The sequence below is a fragment of the Anomalospiza imberbis genome, chromosome 1 (assembly GCF_031753505.1).
Source record: "Anomalospiza imberbis isolate Cuckoo-Finch-1a 21T00152 chromosome 1, ASM3175350v1, whole genome shotgun sequence".
Taxonomy (NCBI): Eukaryota; Metazoa; Chordata; class Aves; order Passeriformes; family Viduidae; genus Anomalospiza; species Anomalospiza imberbis.
The window spans coordinates 149,634,738-149,654,400 of NC_089681.1; the positions used below are offsets into that span (position 1 = coordinate 149,634,738).

Sequence of the window (19,663 nt, forward strand, 5' to 3'; positions counted from 1 at the left end):
AAGAAGGAAAGAGGTCACTGAATGGGCTGCAGGAGCCTTTTCTCATCTGCAGTTTGTGCTGGGTGACAGCAGAGTGCTGGGGACAGGGAGCCACACCTGGCTCTGTGAGAAGTCTTGGTGCTTCATCCCCTGGACCAAATCAGCAAAGCACTTGGGCAGCATTGAGGCTATCCCTGCAGAGATGGGAGGATTCAGGGGCTTTGCTGACTGGGGACATGCAGGAGTCTGACGGGGACAGGACCGGGGCGCATCTGCTGTTCTCCTGCGTGCTCTTTGAGGTGACTGGTGTCACCTCCTGCTGAGTGGTGCCCCACTGGTGCCCAGCATCTTGGGAAAGCTGACTGATGTTAGCATTTTGGAGCCACAAAGTCCTTTCCATCTTTGTGTTGGGTGGGATTCTGTGGATCCCCAGCGTGGCTCTCAGTAGCAGTGAGCTCACCCCCATCTCCATTTGCTCCGAGCATGAGGAGGTTGCTATGGCAGAGCTGCCTCACCTTATTGACTTTCTCAGGTGGGTTCCAAAGGCTTCTCTGCTGCCCCCCTCCATGACCCTGGGGCTTGTTGGGATGGTGCAAAGCCTCAAACACACCTGTGAGGGATGAGGGCTCTTGGGGCCATTGGCTGTCTGAAGGGACCATGACCCATACTGGAAGATGTTTGGTTTAGAGAAGCATTCAGTGAAACCCATGGAGGTGCTGGAGTGGTCCATGCTGTCTCCTCCTCTGCTGCCTCCCAGATCCCATCCCCTTGGGCTTCCTTGTGCTTCTTTCCCCTCATGTTCAGCCTTGGGACAGGATGGGAGTGCTGTGCCCTGAGGAGGGCTCACCTTACTTTTATGGTCTTCTTTGATGGAGCCCATCAGCCGATAGACTTCCCCCCCTGTAAACATCCATGCTGACATTGTGCTCCCTTATTCAACTCTCCTGGAGGTGGCTTTCCCTGTTCCTGTCCCAGTTCATCCTCTCCCAGTGAGGACCTGCCCTCCTTGGACATCTCTGTGAGATGAGAGCACTTCCTTGAGGCCAGAAGCCCAGCGGAAAGCCCAGTGACCGATCCCAGCCACGTCCAATCCCCTTCGAGAGCCTGTTCGTAGAGCCACTTGGAGACATTGAGATGTGACCATGCACACAGCACTTTGGAGAACCAGATCCCTGCTGCTCCCTCCCCTCTCCAAGGCCTGCGTAGTTCCCAGGAGTCCTGCAAGGCCTCCGAGCCCTTTTGTCTACACCCTGACTCAGCCCCAGTGTGGCTCCATGTCTGGTTTTCGTTCGTGTACTAAGAGCTCAGACGAGTCGCTCCCGCAGTGCCTCGTCCATCCCGGACCCGTCCCAGCCGGCGCTGTTGCACCCCTTGGGGTTAGACAGGGCAGGAGGCAGGAGAGCTGGGTCCGTTGTTTTCAAGCTTTTTATGTTTTACTTTAATTTTTTTTAATTCTTTTTTTTTTTTTTTTTTTTTTTTTAACTCTTGCACCTTAATCTCTCACATCCCTTCTTTGACAGACCGCGAGGGTGGAGAGGGGCTTGATTTCCATTACGCAGTTCCTGAATACGCCATAGCGCAACGTTCACCTGACAGCTCTTCCCACACACCTAAACTCCAGACTTGTCTGGGTCGGACATTTCTTTTCCCCCCCATTCCACCCTTCACTTGAACTTTGGGGAGGGAGGGAATCATGTGGGGAGGGTCATTTTTGGTTTATATATCCCAGGAGCCTGGTAGCACAGACCAGTTCGCCTCACGTATCCACGAGGCACAGCTGGCCCTTCGGACCACAGCCATAACCCTGGCGCGGTGGGAAGGTGATGGATGGATGGACGGATGGGTGGGAATGGCTGTGACAGTGCAATAGAGACGAGCATCCGCTGCTAGACAACTCCTCTGAGGTGACTCTTGGTTTGCCCGAAGTCAGGAGGGAAGGACAGATGGACAAATGCCCTTTGTTCACACGGACGGCGAGAGCTTCCCCACACGCAGCCCTGCCTAGAGACACAGAACCACAACAGGAGTTGGGTTGAACTTACAAAGGAAGAAAATAATAATTTTTAAAAAAGGAGAAGAAAAAAAAATAGGAATAAGAACAACCTCTGTAGCATGGAACTTGAAGGAGATGAATGAAACCCCAAGCACTTGCCTCAAAACTAGTTTCTCATGCCTGGTGTTCGGCTCTGAGTTATTTTACGGCATTCAGTATCGGTTGCCCAAACATGCCAAGTTAAGAGTGTATTGGTGGCTCTACAAGTGTGAACAAACTAAACAAAGCACTTTATTCTGTATAGATTAAGGGAAGGCGGGGAGGGGAGGGGAAGCTTGGATGCTTTTCAGAAGCATCTTAAGTAATGTTCTAGGAAATGTATTATTATTATTATTATTACTTTTTTTTTTATGACCATGTGTAATCAATATATGTTTATCTTTAACTCCAAGTACAGCAGTTGCTCTCTTTGGGATGGTGTGAGGAGGGGGAGGCTGAGATGGTTGGATTAGTCCATCCCCGTGGGGCCAGCTGAGGCAAGTCATTGTCTACCGCAGGAACGGGTGAGTCTTGCTTCATCGATGGTTCCGTTGGCCAATGTCCAGGAGGTCCCAAGAGGTTCATCAAAGCCACCTCCCAGGGCACAACTCCCAGTCAGACATCCCCATCCCGAGCCATCTTCTGCCTGGGGGTGCTGGGGCTGCTCTCTGAGCCGCCCACGAGCGCAACAAGTCACGGTAGGGAGGCTGGTTTGGGTTGTCCCTCGAGGCCAGGTCCTTGGCCATGCTTTGAAATCTGCTTTTGGCCTCTCACCAAGGCACGTTGGGGCTTGCTGAGCTCTGAAACTGGTGAGAAGTCAGAACCGGGCCTTTCCACTGCGTTCTCCCAGTCTGGAAGTGTTATGACTGTTACCAAAGAGGTTGCAAGTGGAAGGACTGAATCAATAAACGATTTGTCTTTTATAAAAGAAAACCGAAAGCTCCACCACTTTCTTTGTTACTTTAATTTTGCTTTATCTTTTTCTTCCCCCCCCCCCCCCCCTTTTTTTTTTTTTTCTTTTCTTTTAAAAGGGTTTTTTTCAGGCAACTGTGTGAGCAGTCAGAGATGGGGAGGGTGAGGAATCCTGTGGAATGTTGACTGCTGCCACTGTTTCGCATGTACAGGCTCTGTGTTGGGTTTGGTGGGAGGTGTGTGTGTGTGTGTGTGAGACAACTTGACTGCTGTGGGGCCAACAAAAAAAGAGCTTTTCAGGGAAGGGTGATGAGTGATGAGAAGAAGGAAATCCGTGCTTACAGCCCTGGGGTAAAGACTGAGCACCTGGTCCTACTGGCTCAATCAGGTCAGTGTGAACTCTGAGTAGGAGCTCTCTGGTCTCTGTTGGCTGTGGAGAAACCAAGGAGCACATCCAAAAGCAACCAATGCCTTTATCAATTTAAAGTGGAGCAGGGGGAACCTTGCCAACAATATCAGCATGGATATTGGGAAGATAATGGAAGAAGAGATGGTTTTCCCTCAGCCTTTGGATGTAGTCTTTGCCACTGTCATTATCTGTAGAGGGACCTATGCCACTGAAGCTGTTGTATCCGAGCCAGGAAGACACCAGGCAGCAAGGAAGAGTGATGTCTCTCTGAGCATTCCTGGTGGCATTTCTTATCTGTGATGGCCTTTAAACTGACACAGCCTCTTGGAGATGTGGAGGAACATGCCCAGGCCACACCTTCACTTGGTGATGTCCAAATTTGCCTCCTTCCTCGGACCAGCATGTGCTGAGATTTGCCTCATGTTGCTCAAGCAGAGGGATGTTTCAAGTTCTTCTGGGTATTTTTATCCAACAGCTATTTTTCCCTTTATAGTTTCCTGCCCTGTGCCAGTGGTGGCTTCTCCACAGCTCTATAATGGACGTGAACCCCACGTGAGCACTGAACTCCAGTTTATTTGAAACATCTTGAGCCTTTATCCGGACCACATCACAACTCATGGAAGGTCAGCAACATTCTTCTGCTGGCTTCAAAAAGCCCAGAATTCCTCCAGGAGAGCTAAGAAATGTGGCAGAGATGAGTGGGGATTAAACCTCTATTAGGATCATCAACAATTTCCAGCCTGCATTCAGCAAGAAAAGCTGAAGCAAAGGTCACAGCATCCCAGAATCATTAAGGCTGGAAAATGCTGGAAAATGCCCGTTCATTGAGTCAACCTTTGACCAATCACCACCTTGTCAACCAGACCAGAACACTGAGTGCAACTTACACTCATGCCTTCAACACTTCTAGGAATGGTGTTGCTGGAGGCAGGAGGTGGGATCCTGGCACTGCAATAAATGACTTTTTAAAAATTATTATTCTATGCAGGGATTTTTTTTTTTTGGTAATTTTTTTTTTTGAATTCGTCTCTTTTTTTTTTTTTTTTTTTTTTCTGCCAGAAGCTATTTGGAAGATTCATCTTTAATTAGCTTGGGAATTCTCTACATTAATTTCTGCAGAGCTAGGCAGAAGGTGTTTATTTCTTTTCCCTGCGTTTTTCACACATTTGATTGTTTCAAAGATTTTTGTTCCCCCTTTTCTTTTTTAAGCTACTTTGTGACAGCCAGTCACCTTGGATTTCTTTTTCTTTTGAAATATTTCATTACTGTTCTGATGCGATTGTCCTCTAAGGAGCTTATCCTGTAACTTCCTAAATCCTTCAAATGAAACCAGGACAAGACTCTGGTTCCTTTACTTCCCTTGAATTCTTTGTCCTTTCAAACATATTTCAGTTTCTCCACAAATGAATTTTGACCCAGATTTTTGATACCAGAATTTTCATACCACTTTGAGGCAATTATTTTGCAAGGTTTGTTTTTGTTCTTTTTTTGAATTAATATTGATTATCAACCCTGTTAAAGGTACCATGACCTCACAGAAACATGGAATTTTTAATCTTGGAAAAAGACCTTTAATCTCACCGAGTCCAACCACCAACCCAGCACCACCACCATGTTCACCACTAAACCATGTTCCTAAGTGCCAGATCCACATTTTTGGAACACTTCCAGGGATGGTGACTCCGTCACTGGAACTCCACTGCCTTTTCCAGTGCTTTATAATCCTTTCCATGAAAAACCTCATCCTAATATCCAATCTAAACCTCCCCTGGCACAATTTGAGGCTGTTTCCTCTCATCCTGTCAGTGTAGGCATCCAGCTTCCTTCTAGTCCTGGGTAAACTCCCAATTGTGGTATTCATAGGGAAGAGCTGTAAGGATACAGATCCTAAAATTTCAGCTCTCAAATGGGGGAAAATAACAAGAAAAGATGGGGCTCTCCTTGGGGCTGTTTTGCTGCATGTGTCCATCACAATTTGTGCTCAGTCCTTGTCTTTGGTTGCTGTGAAGGATCAGTTTCAGCTCTAGCAATGTGTAAACACAGGGGATTTCTTTTGGAATAGTCACATTTATTTTAAATAAACCGCTGGTCAGATGGTGTGGGCATCAGGAGATTTTTGCTCAAACAGATCTTTTTTCCTGCTGCCAGTACAGTCATGTCTCTATCAAAACTTCATTGTTGACAATTTTAAAATAAATATGCATTTTTCCTTAGTCGGAAGATCTCTTTGAGCCAAACACATTTGAGATCTTAGCAAAGTAAAATACTCTTAAAAAAATCTGAACATGAAAAATAAGAAAAACAGCAGAAATATAAAACCTTTCCCTAAACCCCAGCATTTGTCCATCCATAGGGGAGGACATTGTGATCTGTGATTGAAGGTGAGGAGCCCAAAAGGCTGGAGATGACCACATGTGGCATCCTCTGTCCATGTCTCCTCCCTTCCCACCCTACAACTTCCATGACTCCTCCCTTCCTGAGACTCAGCTCCCGGCCTCTCATCACTCCAAAGTCGAGGTGGAGGCAAAGAACTAAGATTTTTTGCTTTTCATTACAACTTCCAAAATGCTTCTGCTGCTCACATGATCTTCTCTTTTAACTGCCTCATCCCAACAACCCTCTTCACTCAGGAACTCAACAGATTCTACCAGGTCTCTCCTCTACCACTTGACTTTAACCCTTCCTTCTCCTCTCCAAGGAACACTGTGCTCACAGACACCTTAGGTTGGGAAATTCTTTGTGGATGCCTTTCCCTGGGGAACGTCATCTTAGTCCTCACTTTCTGCATCTGCTGTTTGTTGGAGAGGTCCAACAGCAGTTGAAAAGATAGAGAAAAACATGGAGAAAGAAGTTAAAAAAATATATGATCTATTTTTCCTGTCTCCTGAGACTGGAATAAGTAATTTTTATGTGCTTCTCAGTCTTCCCCAGCTCCATGCAGGCTCCAGATCCCCTCTCTAATGACCTTGTGAGCACCTTCAAGTTCCCGGAGGTTTTCCAGATACTCTCCCCTCTTTCCCACTTATCCAAAAAAGTACCAATCACAGATGCAATGTCCCGGGCAGTGTCCAGATGCCACATCTCTGAGAAGCATCTCCCCATCCCTCCTTGCCCCAGCACCCCATGGAAAGAGGACCCATATACTCCTGACTACATCTTAGTCAGGCGCAGAACATTGAGGCGCACGGGCAGGAAGGTGGCACCGGAGGCGTACTGGATCTCCCGGAGGACCCCTTCCCACTTCTTCTGCTCCTCATCATACCTGGGGAGAGGCAGATAGACAATGGTGAGGAAAGGTCTCCTCTCCCTCCCTCCAGCTGCTCTCCATGGAGGTGGGAGCCCACAGGAGTTATTTGGCCACAAGAATTTGCATGGGGGCTTTCAGCCCTGGCGTGCTCTGGTTTGGAGGACATAGATATCAGCACGTGGCCTTGCAGGGGAGGGGATATTTTTCTTCTGGGAATTGGGTTGATAGCACCAAGGTGGAATATCCATGGTGAAGGACAGCAGGATCCTGCTGAGGATGCCAGAGCACCGATGTGAGGGACAGGAGCAGTCAATGCTGCACAAGCAGCTGTCACTAAGTGCTTTCTTCCCACTCCTCTTGCATGTAAGACTATCTGCTTCCCAGCCCAGACTCTCTGCTTCCCAGCCAGAGCACTGGCTGTTCCCAGGGAGAGGAAGCATTGCACAGATGCTGCTCCACACCAAAGGAGAGGCTGGAAGCAGCTCCAGGCAAAATGTCAATGCACAACAACAGCAAGTTTTCCCTGGTCTGCTGCTATGTGAGGCTGGGAGAGATCACTGAAGCACCAATGTGCCCTCCAGCACAGCGCAGGGCAAACTTCCCAGACACCGAGTGCTGAGCCTGCAGCCTCGTGCTGGGGTGACGACCTCCATCTCACACTGGTGGCATAAAAAAATACAGAAATGATCTATTTCATTACTAACATCCCTCCCATGCTCCCTTGGACAGCCCTGGGGAAGGTTGTCACCTCCAAACATCGTTCAGCTCTGTCGGCACCAGCTCTCCCGACTCTGTCTCCACCGTGGCGAACCCCCCAAGCAGGTAGAGCACCCCGGACAGGCTGACCAGGCTGACGGAGCTGCGCTCCTGAGGGAACTCAGTGAAGGTGTCCCACCTGCCACACGAGAGAGGGGACAAGTTAGAGCATCCTGGCCACCGCCACACTGAGGATGGCTTCAAATCAGGATTCAACAACTGAGCTCGCTAGTGACACATCCATTTGTGCAGGTCTAGGTGGGATGGGACCATACCCTAGCTCTTTTTAGGGAAACTGTTCCCATCATCATTGTTCAGCTTTGTTTTTCTATGGGTGCATGGACCAGTATGTCCCAGTGCTGGGACTGCAGCTGCAAGAGACACCCAAACTCAGAGGGTTTATTGTGCTGGGTGAAACTCCAGGAACCCAAGGATGGCACAGTGGGTGAAACAACTTTGAGGGCCAGCCTGAGATGATCCACAGCCCAACCACAGTGACTTTGGTGATGCCCAGCTCCCTGAGGAACCATAGAACCCTAGAATGGCTTGGGTTGGAAGGGACCTTAAAGATTATCCAGTTCCAGCTCCCCTACCACGGGCGTATAAACTGGAGGAACTGACATCAGGAGTCGCAAGCAAACTCCAGGATGGTTGGAAGTTGCTGAGTGTACACCTGCACCTACTCCTTGTGTGACCACAACTCAGGACATACTTGTTGGTGGCGATGTCGTAGACCTCCACCGAGCTGGTCAAACCGGAGTCGGTGACACCAGCTGCCACGTAGATTTTGTCCTTGTGCACGGTGGCTCCGAACAAGGAGCGGGCGGTTTTCATGGGAGCCATTTCCTTCCACTCAAACTTGGCTGGGTTGTAGACACACATCTTCTTCAGGCACTTCCTGGAGAAAAATGAGAAGGAAAAGGAGCCTCGATCACCTGCCAAGGGGTGGTTTTGCACTCCTGGGGTTTGGGGGTGTCTGCTGGGAAGAAGGTGAGGTCTCTAGGGAGGATTTTGCTCCTTCACATCAGCATGAGTGAAGGAGCCCACATCCTTTGTTGGGTGTGCACCCAAGGATGTTCATGCCTGGAGACACCATCTGTGTGTGTAACACATCCCCTCCTGCTGTGCCCGCTTTAGATAGGAGTCCTGAGAGCTCAGCTTGGTGCTCACACACCTGGAAGCAGGTCCAGGCAGCCAACCTGGCCCTCTCACAGCCACCAAGGCATTGTTTTATTGCTCCTGATCCACTGTGGTGCTGCAAAATATCCTCAGTGGTGTTCCTGTCACCAGGTGGGCAGTGTGAGGATGTTCACACCTTTCTGACCATAACCCTTCTCCAGCAGGACCAATCCTTGCTGGACTGCGGAATGTTTGCTCTGCAAACAGGCACATTTGTGCCCTGCAAGGCAGCCATTGTGATGCTCCTGAGAGAGGCTTTTCCTGCTGAGCTCGTCTCCTGCAGGAGGGCGGGATGGGGTCAGGGTGGATGAAGATTTTCCTTCCTGTTGCAAATACATGTCTGGATTTGACTATGGTGACCGCTCTGCTCCACAAGCCCAAGACAGGTCACCCCAAAAGTGAAGGGGCTTGTTGCCCTTCAATGCCTCTCCCAACCTGTGTGAATTTTTTTTTTTTTTGTGAGCAAAGGGGATCAGAGAATGGTTTGATTTGGAAGGATCTTTAAAGAGCATCTCATTCCAACCCCCCGTGGGCAGGGCCACCTTCCAATAGACCAGTTTCCCTCAAAGCCCCCTCCAGCCTGCTTCCAGGGATGGCGCAATGCATTCTCTCTCCTGTAAGGACACTGCCATCTTCCTGATGTCCCTGTTGGCCTCCTAAGGTTTTGGAAAGAGCTGCAGGCACAAAGGTGAGTGGAGAGGGAAGGATCCACATCTCCTATCCCATCCAGCCCTTCTTAAACCAGGCTGAGGAGGTACCAACTCTGCACTCCCGCTGGTTTGGGGGATTGCCTCCTTGATTTTCTCTTGCTTTTTGACTTACTTGTCACTTCCTTTGCCCCCGATGACGTAGACAAGATCCTTGTGTGATACCACTGCGTGGCCATAGACCGCGTAGGGAAGGGGATCGGCCTCACCCCACTTGAAGGACCTGGGCCAGAAAAAGATGGGAAACAAAAGGATTTGTAACTTGCTGCATGACACCTAGAGCACATGGCATTTTCTAGACCCAGAGGTGAGCACAGGGTTGGACTCAATCTCAGAAACACAAGGTCTGCAATGAGACAGGTTCAGACAGTAAATGTTGTGATCCTAAAAAAGGATGACAGTAAAATAAGCAGAATATTTATGCTAATATCCATTATTTTCTTGAGCTCTTCAGGTAGGTATAGGGAGCAATAATGACCCCTTGAACCTCCTTTTCTCAAGGCTAAGCCTCCCAAGTTCTTTCAGCTGCTCCTGGTGCTCCAGACCCTTCCTCAGTTCTGTTCCCTTCTTGGGGCTCACTCCAGCCCCTCAATGTCCTTCTTGTCATGAAAGGCCCAAAACTGGATGCAGGATTTGAGGTGCAGCCTCACAGTGTCCAGCACAAAGGAATATTTCCCTGGTCCTGCTGATACATCCTGGATGCCACTGGCCCTCTTGGCCACCTGGACACGTGGCTGGCTCATGTTCAGCCATGACAATCAGAGTAATATCAACCAAACAAAACCAGAGATAGAGTGGTGCTGATCACATCTCTACCAGCCTCAAACTGATACTCAAACCACCCCCAAGCACTTAGTGGGGGCAGACAAATTGTTTCCCAGAGTCTGCAGGGGCAGATAAATGCCCCGCTCTGTGGGACTGGAACTGGTTTCAAATCTCTGCCTATAAAACAGACTTGGAACACACACATCTAAATATAGACCAAGCAAAGGCTTGGTGATGCCTGCTGCTCTGTCTCTTTGGGGCAGAGAGCAGCAGGCTTTGGAAGTTTCTGTCTCCTGAGAGAAGAACAGGATGGTGCCTTTTAATAAAGCTCATGAGCTAGCATGGGTCAGAGCCCATTGTCCAAAAATAATTGGATACTAAGCCTGATATCAATCAGGATGAGCCATTCTGCAACACATCTGAAAATTTTAAAAACAAGCTTTTCTATTCAAACCTCTTTTGGTGAGAGCACAGTGAGTGTCACTGATCTTTTAATCAATGGGCAAGAGCAGAAGATTTAGCAGAAGAAAAAAAAAAAAAAACTCTGTACATGTCTCACATGAACATCTACTAACACCAGTCCCAGATAACAAAATATCCCCATAAAGGCTTCCCTCTCCAGGAGGCTCAATAAAGGGAGCAGCTGGAGTGAGGCAGCTCAGAGCCCCAGGGCACAGCTCAAGCACAGTGCCAGCATCCACACACAGAGTTCAAGCCCTTCTCCCAAACCTTTTGACCCCTGGAGAGCTGGAGTCACTTTGCATGGCAGCTGCTCCACCTTCTCCTCCAAGCCCCCTCCACCCCAGACTCGCACTGAACACTCACAGCCGGTCGTAGCACAGGACTGAATCCAAGGTCTTCTCTCCCTCCTTCAGTTCCTTCCCTCCAACCACAAAAATTGAGTTCTCTGCCTCCCCCAGGCCGAAGAGGCAGCGAGGGGAGGGCAGGGGGGGCATCCCCAGCCAGTCTGCGTCCAGATGGTCGTACTGGAAGGGAACATATGGTCATCAGTGTGTGCCCATTTGTTCAGCAAAAGTCAGGGTGTAGAGGTGGAGGACAAAGTCTGTTCCCATGTGCAGCTTGGTCACCCCAGCAGCACTCTCTGCAATGCTCCTGTGGCTGTGCCTTTGTCAGCCGGAGCAGGATGGGAGATCTGAGAGCAAACCCAAGTCACAACTTGTATGATAGACCTTTTGTGATAAGGCATAAGAGCAGAGACGGGTCTGCAGCAACACGTTCTGCTCTATTCATCAAAGCCTGGAACTTATAGAATCACATTAAAGTTGGGAAATACCTCTGCGATCATAGGGTCCAACCTTTGACCAGTCACCTCCTTGACAATTCCATGGCACTGAGTGCCACATCAGCTCATTTCTTGAACACCACCAGGGATGGTGACTGCACCACTTCCCTGAGCAGCCAATCTCAATGCCTGACCACCTCTTCAGTAAAAAAATTCTCCATGACATCCAACCTGAACCTCCCTTGGTGCAGCTTGAGGCCTTGTCCTCTCATCCTGTCACTGGTTACCTGGGAGAAGAGGCCAACCCCACCTGGCTCCAGCCTCCTTTCAGGGAGCTGTAGAGTGATAAGCTCTCTCCTGAGTCTCCTCTTCTTAACTTGGAACAAGCTTGGTCATCTTTGGGTGAAAGACTTCTTGCTGCACTTACCATGGATCATTCCTGAGACTGGAGGAATGGAAGCATTTCAGTCCTAGAAATTTTCCTGAACCTTTTCATGCATAGAACACCTCCCAGTATTTCATCCTGGCATTTTCCATCTCTGCCAGGTAACAGGGTGCTGCCAGCAATGTTGGCTACACAGATAAAGTGTGCCAGACCCATCTGAGAGATGAGCAAGCTGCTGGATCAGATCACCAAATCCTTGGACATCTGTAGATCAAGGCATTGCCTCATCTCCCACCAGGAAAGAAAAAAAAAAGAAAAATTCTTAGACTGGAGACTCTGAGCACTGTGGCTTAATGGGAACTGGGAAAAAAAATAATATAGCTTGATAGAGGTGGGAGGGATGTCTTGCAGCCAATTTTGTGGGACTGCAGGATGAAGTTGTGACGCAGCACTGCCTGGAGCATTGTTTGCCATGGGCTCAGGCCAAGGAGCTTCAGCCTGATGGGTTGGCTCCAAAACTCGCCCTCAGCTGGGTGCCCGTGGTTTTTGTCTCTTTGTAAGCTGTGGTCCACACATGTGTTATTTATAGTGCAACCCTGAGCAGTTCAGTCATTAGGATAGTTCCTGCTTCTTGATGGATTCAGCATTGTTTCTGAGTCATAAATCTTGCAAGTGACAAAGAAAGGATACCCTTTTCCATCCGAAATGTCAATGGAATCATTTTGCTCCTGCCAAAATCTGCAAGGCCCCTGGGATTTATCAGCATTTTTATATTTTGCTGCCTGCCCTTAAATCTAAATTATCCCTGACCTAATGCACCTGGCTTCAGCAGGGGGAATGTGAAATTTGGGGGGGATAGAAAGAGTCAGAAGGTGTAGGGAGCTGTGGCACAGTGGCTTGTCATAGAGCTGTGTGTCTAAATAAGTCGTTTGGGCTGAAAAAAAGGCCTCAAAACCTCTCTTGCTCATTCAGCAGCTGTGAGCTACATAATGACACTGATGTAATAAATTAAACATCTGCAAACTGACAGCACTCTCCAGTCCCAGGGTTTGTGTGATTCTCCCAAGCACAAGTGATATGGTGATGTGTGAAGAGACCCTTCTTGTGGGGAAGAGCTGAAACTGGCCCCACGATGATCAAAGCATTTGCCACTGAGTTAGTGGCAAACTGGGAGCTGAATAGAGAAATCTTGCTGTTTGCAGCTTAGAACCACAGAGTACTTTGAGGGGAAGGACCACCAAATGTTTTTTATCCAACCCACGTGTTCAAAGGGGCACAGATTTGGAGTTAGAGCAGTTTTGCAGGGCTTTGTGAAGTCAAATATTGAATTTTTCCAAGGAGACTTCCCCACACCTGGAAGTGTTCAAGGCCAAGTTGGATGGAGCTCTGAGCAACCTGGTCCAGTGGAAGGTGTCCCTGCTCATGGCAGGGGTTTGGAACTGGCTGATCTTCAAAGTCCCTCTCAAGATTCCATAGAATGGCCTCCCAGGCCATTCTATGATTTTATGGAGACTCTGTAACCTCTCTGAACCCTGCTCCACCTCTGCTGGGAAGATTGATCTTCAGGCACAGGTTAGGGCTGAATGCATTGGCCTGCTCTTCACAGGTAACTGATGGGGTTGCCCACACCTCTGTCATCATGGATTGTCCAGTGTGAAAGGCTGTACAGGACACCCCCAGCACTTCCTCAGCTTTCCCACTCCCTCCTATAATATAAGGCTGGGGGTTTCTTCCTCCTGGCTTCTCATTCCCTGGACAACCCCCTGCCCCTTTCTAGGTGAGGACAAGCATGGTCCCTGCATGATGTGCAGCCCTACTGATGAGGGCAACGAGTCAAGGCAGGGACCAGGGCTCTGTGTCTCAGCTTGGCAACCCCCCTCATTTTATCCTTTCTGCCTGGAGATGTTATTGTTGTCCCCAGAAGATGTGAGCCTGAGACACGTTATTCTTTCTTCCCAGAAGATTTGAGCCATGGAGAAGAACAAAAAAAGCATTTCTGAGTATGGGAGGAAGAACAGGGGATTTACTGGATTCCTTGGGGTCAGCAGGAAGGGCAGGCGCCTTGTGTTAGCTGTCTACAGAGCAAGAAATCTTGGCTGCAGCCCGGGCTGGGGCTCAGATTGCCTGCATGGCTCAATCCAGTCACAGCTGGGTCACTGTTGAGTTAGAACAGCCACTTTCCCTGAGGAGTATCCCCAACGACAACTCGTTGTGGTTTCCCCCTCTCCAGATGGAAATGGCTGAGGCAGAGACTCTGAGCTGGACCAAGCCCATCTCCAGGGGCAGGAGCAGCATTAGGAATGGGCACATGTTGGGAGGCAGGGACATGCCCCGTGTCCTTGGGGTGTTTGCTCTGTGGCTGCAGCTAATGCTGCTCCTTTTTTGGCACCTAACAGCATCACCCTTGGGTTTTCCTGGGGTTCATAACCAGGGAAGGCAGGGGATGCAAAGCAGAAGCTGGGTCTGATGCCACAAACCTCCCAGTTTGTGAATCCTATGGCAGCCAGGGCTGGGCCAAATTCACTGTTCTAAACAATCCTCTCCTCAGGATTTGGATCAGGAAGGATCATTCCTATTTCCTACTCCTTCAAACCTTCTTCCTCAACTATCAAAACCACCCCTCAGTGGCATCTGCCTTAAAAATAAAGGGAGAAGAATCTCCAGTAAAGCAGCCCAGATCATTCTCCTTTGTTTGCAATTTTCACTTTGACATCATGTGACAACAAATACTATGGGCTTTGCATGCAAGCTAAAGCTTGGTGATGTTCCCAAGTGTCAAAGAAACAAAAGAAAGATAAAGGTAGTACCTGTAGGAAGTAGGAGCTCATGGGATCCTCTTTGTTGTCCTCGTTGTAGTACAGTCCTCCAACAATGAAGATCTGGTTCTCTTTGGTCACCAGACTGACGTGGTTCTTTGGGATTTGAGTAGACAGGGAGGCAAAATAGCACTCGTTGGCATTGGGGTCATAGGCCACTGCTCCACTGTCACTCACCATGAAAATAAGGTCCTGGAGGAACATCCCAAAGCGCATCGTGTCATTCAAGATCCCAGGGAGAGCATCCTCCTCCGTATCTTCCCCTTCATCTACTGCTCCATTGACAACATTCTCCTTTGCTTGATTCTCACTGTTCTTCTTCACTTTCTTCTTCTTCACCACGGTGATTTTGCCTTTCTGGGCATCCTTCACCATCTGCAGCTTCTTGAGCAGCTCCGGGCTGGACTTGACCATGGCGTGCTTCTCCACGTGGTCCTTGATGTAGTCGTTGGGCATGAGGCGGAAACGGATGCTTTCGAAGATGACAGGCAAGGCCTTCTGCCGGCTCTCACGGTCCTTGGTCCCCACCCACTTCATCACCACCTCAAAGACACTCTCCTCCTTCTCGACGTTGAGGGAGTCGCTGGAGATGATGGCAATCAACTCGTCAGGGGAGAGCTGGTAGAACTCCTCGTCCCGGGAGATCAGCGTGAAGCGGTCACAGATGAAATCCCGGGCAGCCACGGCCAGCCGGGCGCAATCCAGCATCAATCCCAGTCGGAAGATGGCCAGGCAGTTGCTGAGGCAGAGCCTCTTCTGCAGGAAGGACACGCACACGGTGAAGATGGAGGGGATCTGGAACATGTTGGCCACGGAGAAGATGTCCTGCACGTTCTGCTCGGTGATCTCCAGCTCGGAGGTGTAGATGTAATGGAGGATCTTGCCCATGACGTCTGGATCGACATCTTCCAAGCTGACCTCCCTCTTCTTGCTCTCTTCCATGTCTGAGAGGAACATGGCCCGGAAATATGGGCTGCAGGCTGCCAGCACCAGCCGATGGCAGGGAAACTCCTTCCCTTTCACTTTTAAGACACAGTCCAGAAACTTATTGTGGTCCAACATGTCTTTGAGTCCGTCCTGGAGAAGAGTTTGCTGGTAGAGACGCAATTCTTCCACTTGATCAAGAGGCAAACCCATGGTGATGAGTAACCGCTGTTCTTCGCCCCAATCCTTCTTTTATGGATAAATATCAGTGGCTATACCCAAACCTGAGTAAAGAAACTTGCTCAAAGCAGAGCTCACAGCCTCGCGGGCTTCCAGATCGCTGGCACACTGGGAATGTGAAACGCTCGCTACGCTCCCAGCTGTCTGTGCACTTCAGTTTCCAGCTCGGGGTTTTATATATAGACACAGCACTGCAGAGCTTAAGGAATCCATACTGCAGCATGTGTAAGCCGATCACCCTTTAATATGACACATTGGACAAGGAGGAAGGGAGGGAGCCGGGGGAACAGCTGTAATTCCAGCCTCAGTAATTCAGGAAGGGTCTGTCAGCTCATGAGTCACCGTGGGGAGAGCAGGAGGTTTGGCTGCTGTGACACCACAGGGGACACGTGTGACCCACGGGCTTGGGGAGAGGCCTCCGGGTGAATCTAACAGCCCAATCTGCCTTTTGGGTCATGGGTGGCAAGGCTGGGACTTCCTCCTGATGATGCTAAATGGGCTGGTCTGAAAGTGCTGGACCTTCAGCTGTGCTAAAAACAGGCCATGAAGTCAAAGCTGGAAAGATGGGCTAAGGGAGGGTCTTGTGTGGGCTTTGTGGCATCCCCAGCTCCAGCCAGCTCCCACACAGGCCTGCTTTGCTGCGCAGGTTTGTCTTTTATTCTCCTCTGGAGTCACTTTTCAGGGGTCTGGAAAGGGGTGGGAAATGGAGATAGAGCTGTTTATTTACAGCCCTCTACGGGATATGAGATCTGTGCTGGAAGTTCCTTTTAAAATCCTCATTAAAGCAGGGGGATTATTTTTCAAATATTTTCAAATATTTTTTCAAATATTTTTCAAATATTATTATATTTGAGGACCTGAGGATTTGGGATTTGTGGGAGGGGGCTGGTTCTTTTTCCCTGCAGTAGGTGGTGGAGTCACCATCCCTGGAGGCATTAAGGAAAGACTGGACAGAGCACTCAGGGCTGTGGTCTGGTCCAACCACAGGCTGGAGTCAATCCCAGAGCTCTTTTCCAGCCTCACTGATTCTGTGACTCTGTCATGCGTGCAAATGGGCCCCAGTGGCACAGTCTCTGGGCACCTTTGCACCAATAAATTCATCCTTTCCAGATCCTGGTGACAGAGAGAGTGTCTGAGGCAGAATAGAAATAAAGAAAATGCAACGGTGGGCTTCAAGTCACAGATTAAGACATCTAAACACAAATACCTTCTAGTAAATTGAGGGTCTCCCGCTCAGGCCTTCTGGTTCATCACTCCCCTCTGGATGAAGTCTAGAGACCCAGCAGGACAACCTGTCTGGCCTGGAGCTGATGCTCCAGGGTGGCTGAGCTCTCCAGCAGCTCTTGTGTCCTGCTTGCCTACCCATGGATGTCTAGGAAGTCCCCTGGGCCCTCAAATGGCCAGTCCAGGTCCAGCTATTCCCACGGAGCTCACAAAGAAGCAAATTAGTTTTGACAGACATGGGCGAGTAGAGTAGCTATAATTATTTATACCCATAGTAAAACTTGTGCATGAATCTGTTTTATCTCTTGCTGTGGACCCTCTGGGCTGTCTGACACTCAGTGATGGCACAGATTTAATGAACGGTTTAATTAAGTCTATGAAAAAATATTAGCCATAATTCTTGGTGTATTTAAAGCCACACAACCCCTTACCCTGGCAGGGATGTGTTTATAAAAATTGCCATGATGGTTATGTCAAAGTGGGAAGAGGGAGGGAGCTGTACCACTATGAAGTCCTTCTGTACTGGTGTGGTTCCAGCAGCATCTGGGAAGTGCCAATATAGCAGGGAAATAATCACCAGCTGTTTTCAGAGCCCACATCATAAGCTCTTCTGTGCTGCTCATCTGTGACGGGATGAAGCTCCGAGTGCTGATCTTTGAACTGGGTCGGACTTCAGGAATATTTGCTCCCTGACATCTGGGGCTGGACACCCCCACCCTCCCCTCTCTGCTCCCTCTGCATCAGCTCTGTGCCACCCCAAGTTTAATCCTGTGTTGTTGTGCCACCAGCTGGGATTTCCTCCCCTCCCTCTGCCTTTAATCTCCCTTGAGCCCTGCCTTGTTTTCCTTTTCCTTGTGCTGCCATCTGAGTTTTGCTTCCTTATCCCCCACCCCACGAGGTGCCACTGCTAAAATTCAGCTACAACCCTTCCCAGAGGAGCTCTGGGACCTGGTGGGTCTCTGGCATCTCCCAGGTTGGTGGCTCACCCAGGGAAAGGGTCCTGTGCTGGTCCCAAACCTGCCCTGGGGACTCCAAGGGCTTCAGTGGCTTTGCCCAGCAGCTGGAGCAGCTCCAAGGCTTGGGGAAGCAGCCCTGGTTTTCCAAGAGCCTGGGTGTACTGTCCCCCCGATCTGACAGGGCCACAGCCCAGGATTTCCAATGACCAGTGGACTCCCACAGTCATTAAATGTGTCCTCAAGTGGGCAGTACTCCCCCAGGACATGGGAGTGGGTGAAGGTCCTGGTTTCGTCTGGCAGAGTTAATTTTCCTTCTACAGTGATGTGTTTTTCCTGATTTAGGATGAGGATAATGCTGATAACTCACCGATATTTGGCTCCTGCTGTCATTCTCACCCCGAGTCAAGGATTTTCCATGTCCCACACTCTGCCAGTGAGGAGCTGCACCAAAAGCTGGGAAGCAACGTGGCCAGGAGAGCTGACCTGAGCTGGCCAGAGGGATATTCCACATCACAGAACATCATTTCCAGGATATAAACTGTGGAAATTACACAGGAGGGAGCCAATTTGCTGTCTGGGGACAGGCTGGGCATCAGCCAGCAGGTGATGAGCAATTGTGTTGTGCATCACTTGTTCCTCTTGCTCTTTCTCCTCTCTTTGTCATTATTATTATTATCATCATTATGTTTTGTTTCAAATGTTAAACTGTTCTTATCTCAACAGATTTACCTGTTTACCTTTTCTTTCAGATTCTCCTCCTTATGGGATGAGGGGGAGTGAGTGAGAGAGAAACTGTGTGGGATTAAACCACAACAGTGAGGATACATGGATGCATCCCAAAGGGGTGCAGTGCTGCAGGATCACTCCCACCCATACAAAATGTTACAACACAAAGGAATTTTAGCCATGTCAGGCTGAACAAGAAAGTGTCCAGTGTAAGGCTATTAACTGGGATTTGTAATTACACTAAAAAAATGCTTTTCTTGGCTTCTTGGTGGGAGTTTTATGAAGCAGCAGGCAATAACCAGAGCAGATGAGATGCTCTTCTCCAGAGAGATGAGCAGTGAATAAATCCCCTCCCACAGAAGCATTCAGTGAGGCTGAGGGTGTCCTGTGCAAGGCTGAGCTGGTTGAGTCAGTCTGGCCCACCAGACCTCCAGGGCTTGTCAGAGCAGCAAAAGCTGAAGGGATAATGCCTGGAAAAAGAGGGCAGAGCCCAAATTCTCCCGTGAACTGTCTCTAACAGATCACTGGCTGGGTTGGTGTCTAAGATTAGCTCCTTCTGGCAGCTTCAGCAGATGCATCTGCTGGGTAAATATAGACTCTTAGTGAATGGGCTATTTTCTCTCCTGAAGTATCCAAGTCAGGAGGGCAGTGCAGAGTCACTGGGCTTTGCCATGTGAGTCACCCACTTCAACACTGGGAGGTGACTCTGTCCTCCCAGGCAGCCACAGACCTGAGCTGAGCCACCACAGTGACAGAGCCCTTGGTGCCAGCACCTCAGGGTGGTGCCACCTGTGCAAGGACGTCCCCATGGAGGGCAAGAGATGAATTTAACCCTGCAGGAAGCACACGATGGCAGAGCTGGTTTGATGGAAAAAGTAAATCTGAAATAATGGAGACGCCAAGAAACACCTATGAAAAGTCCATCAGTGAGAGATGTGTCAAAAAGGGATGTGACAAGATGCCACCAATGTTACCTTGATTTTGAAAAGTGTTTTCTTTTATAGTTCTTTTAAAAGTTTTAAAGTTCTCATAAAACTTCTTCAACCTTCTGATCTGTTTACATATTTCTACTAGATTTATCACACACTGTTCATGTAAATAATGATTGTTTTACATTCTTCTTTGTAGGAAAAGAGAATTGATAGACTGTTAGTTTAACCAGT

General features: G+C 49.1%; 1 protein-coding gene across 1 annotated transcript; it reads right to left on the bottom strand.

The window, feature by feature from the left end:
* Positions 1–5,379: 5,379 nt before the first annotated feature.
* Positions 5,380–16,360, bottom strand: KLHL40 (kelch like family member 40). The gene is made up of 6 exons (XM_068175987.1): positions 14,422–16,360; positions 10,812–10,972; positions 9,337–9,444; positions 8,048–8,233; positions 7,328–7,474; positions 5,380–6,594 (listed from the first exon to the last, which is right to left on the bottom strand). The coding sequence occupies exons 1-6, from the start codon at positions 15,565–15,567 to the stop codon at positions 6,483–6,485; spliced, it is 1,860 nt and encodes a 619-aa protein (XP_068032088.1). The 5' UTR covers positions 15,568–16,360; the 3' UTR covers positions 5,380–6,482.
* Positions 16,361–19,663: the final 3,303 nt, after the last annotated feature.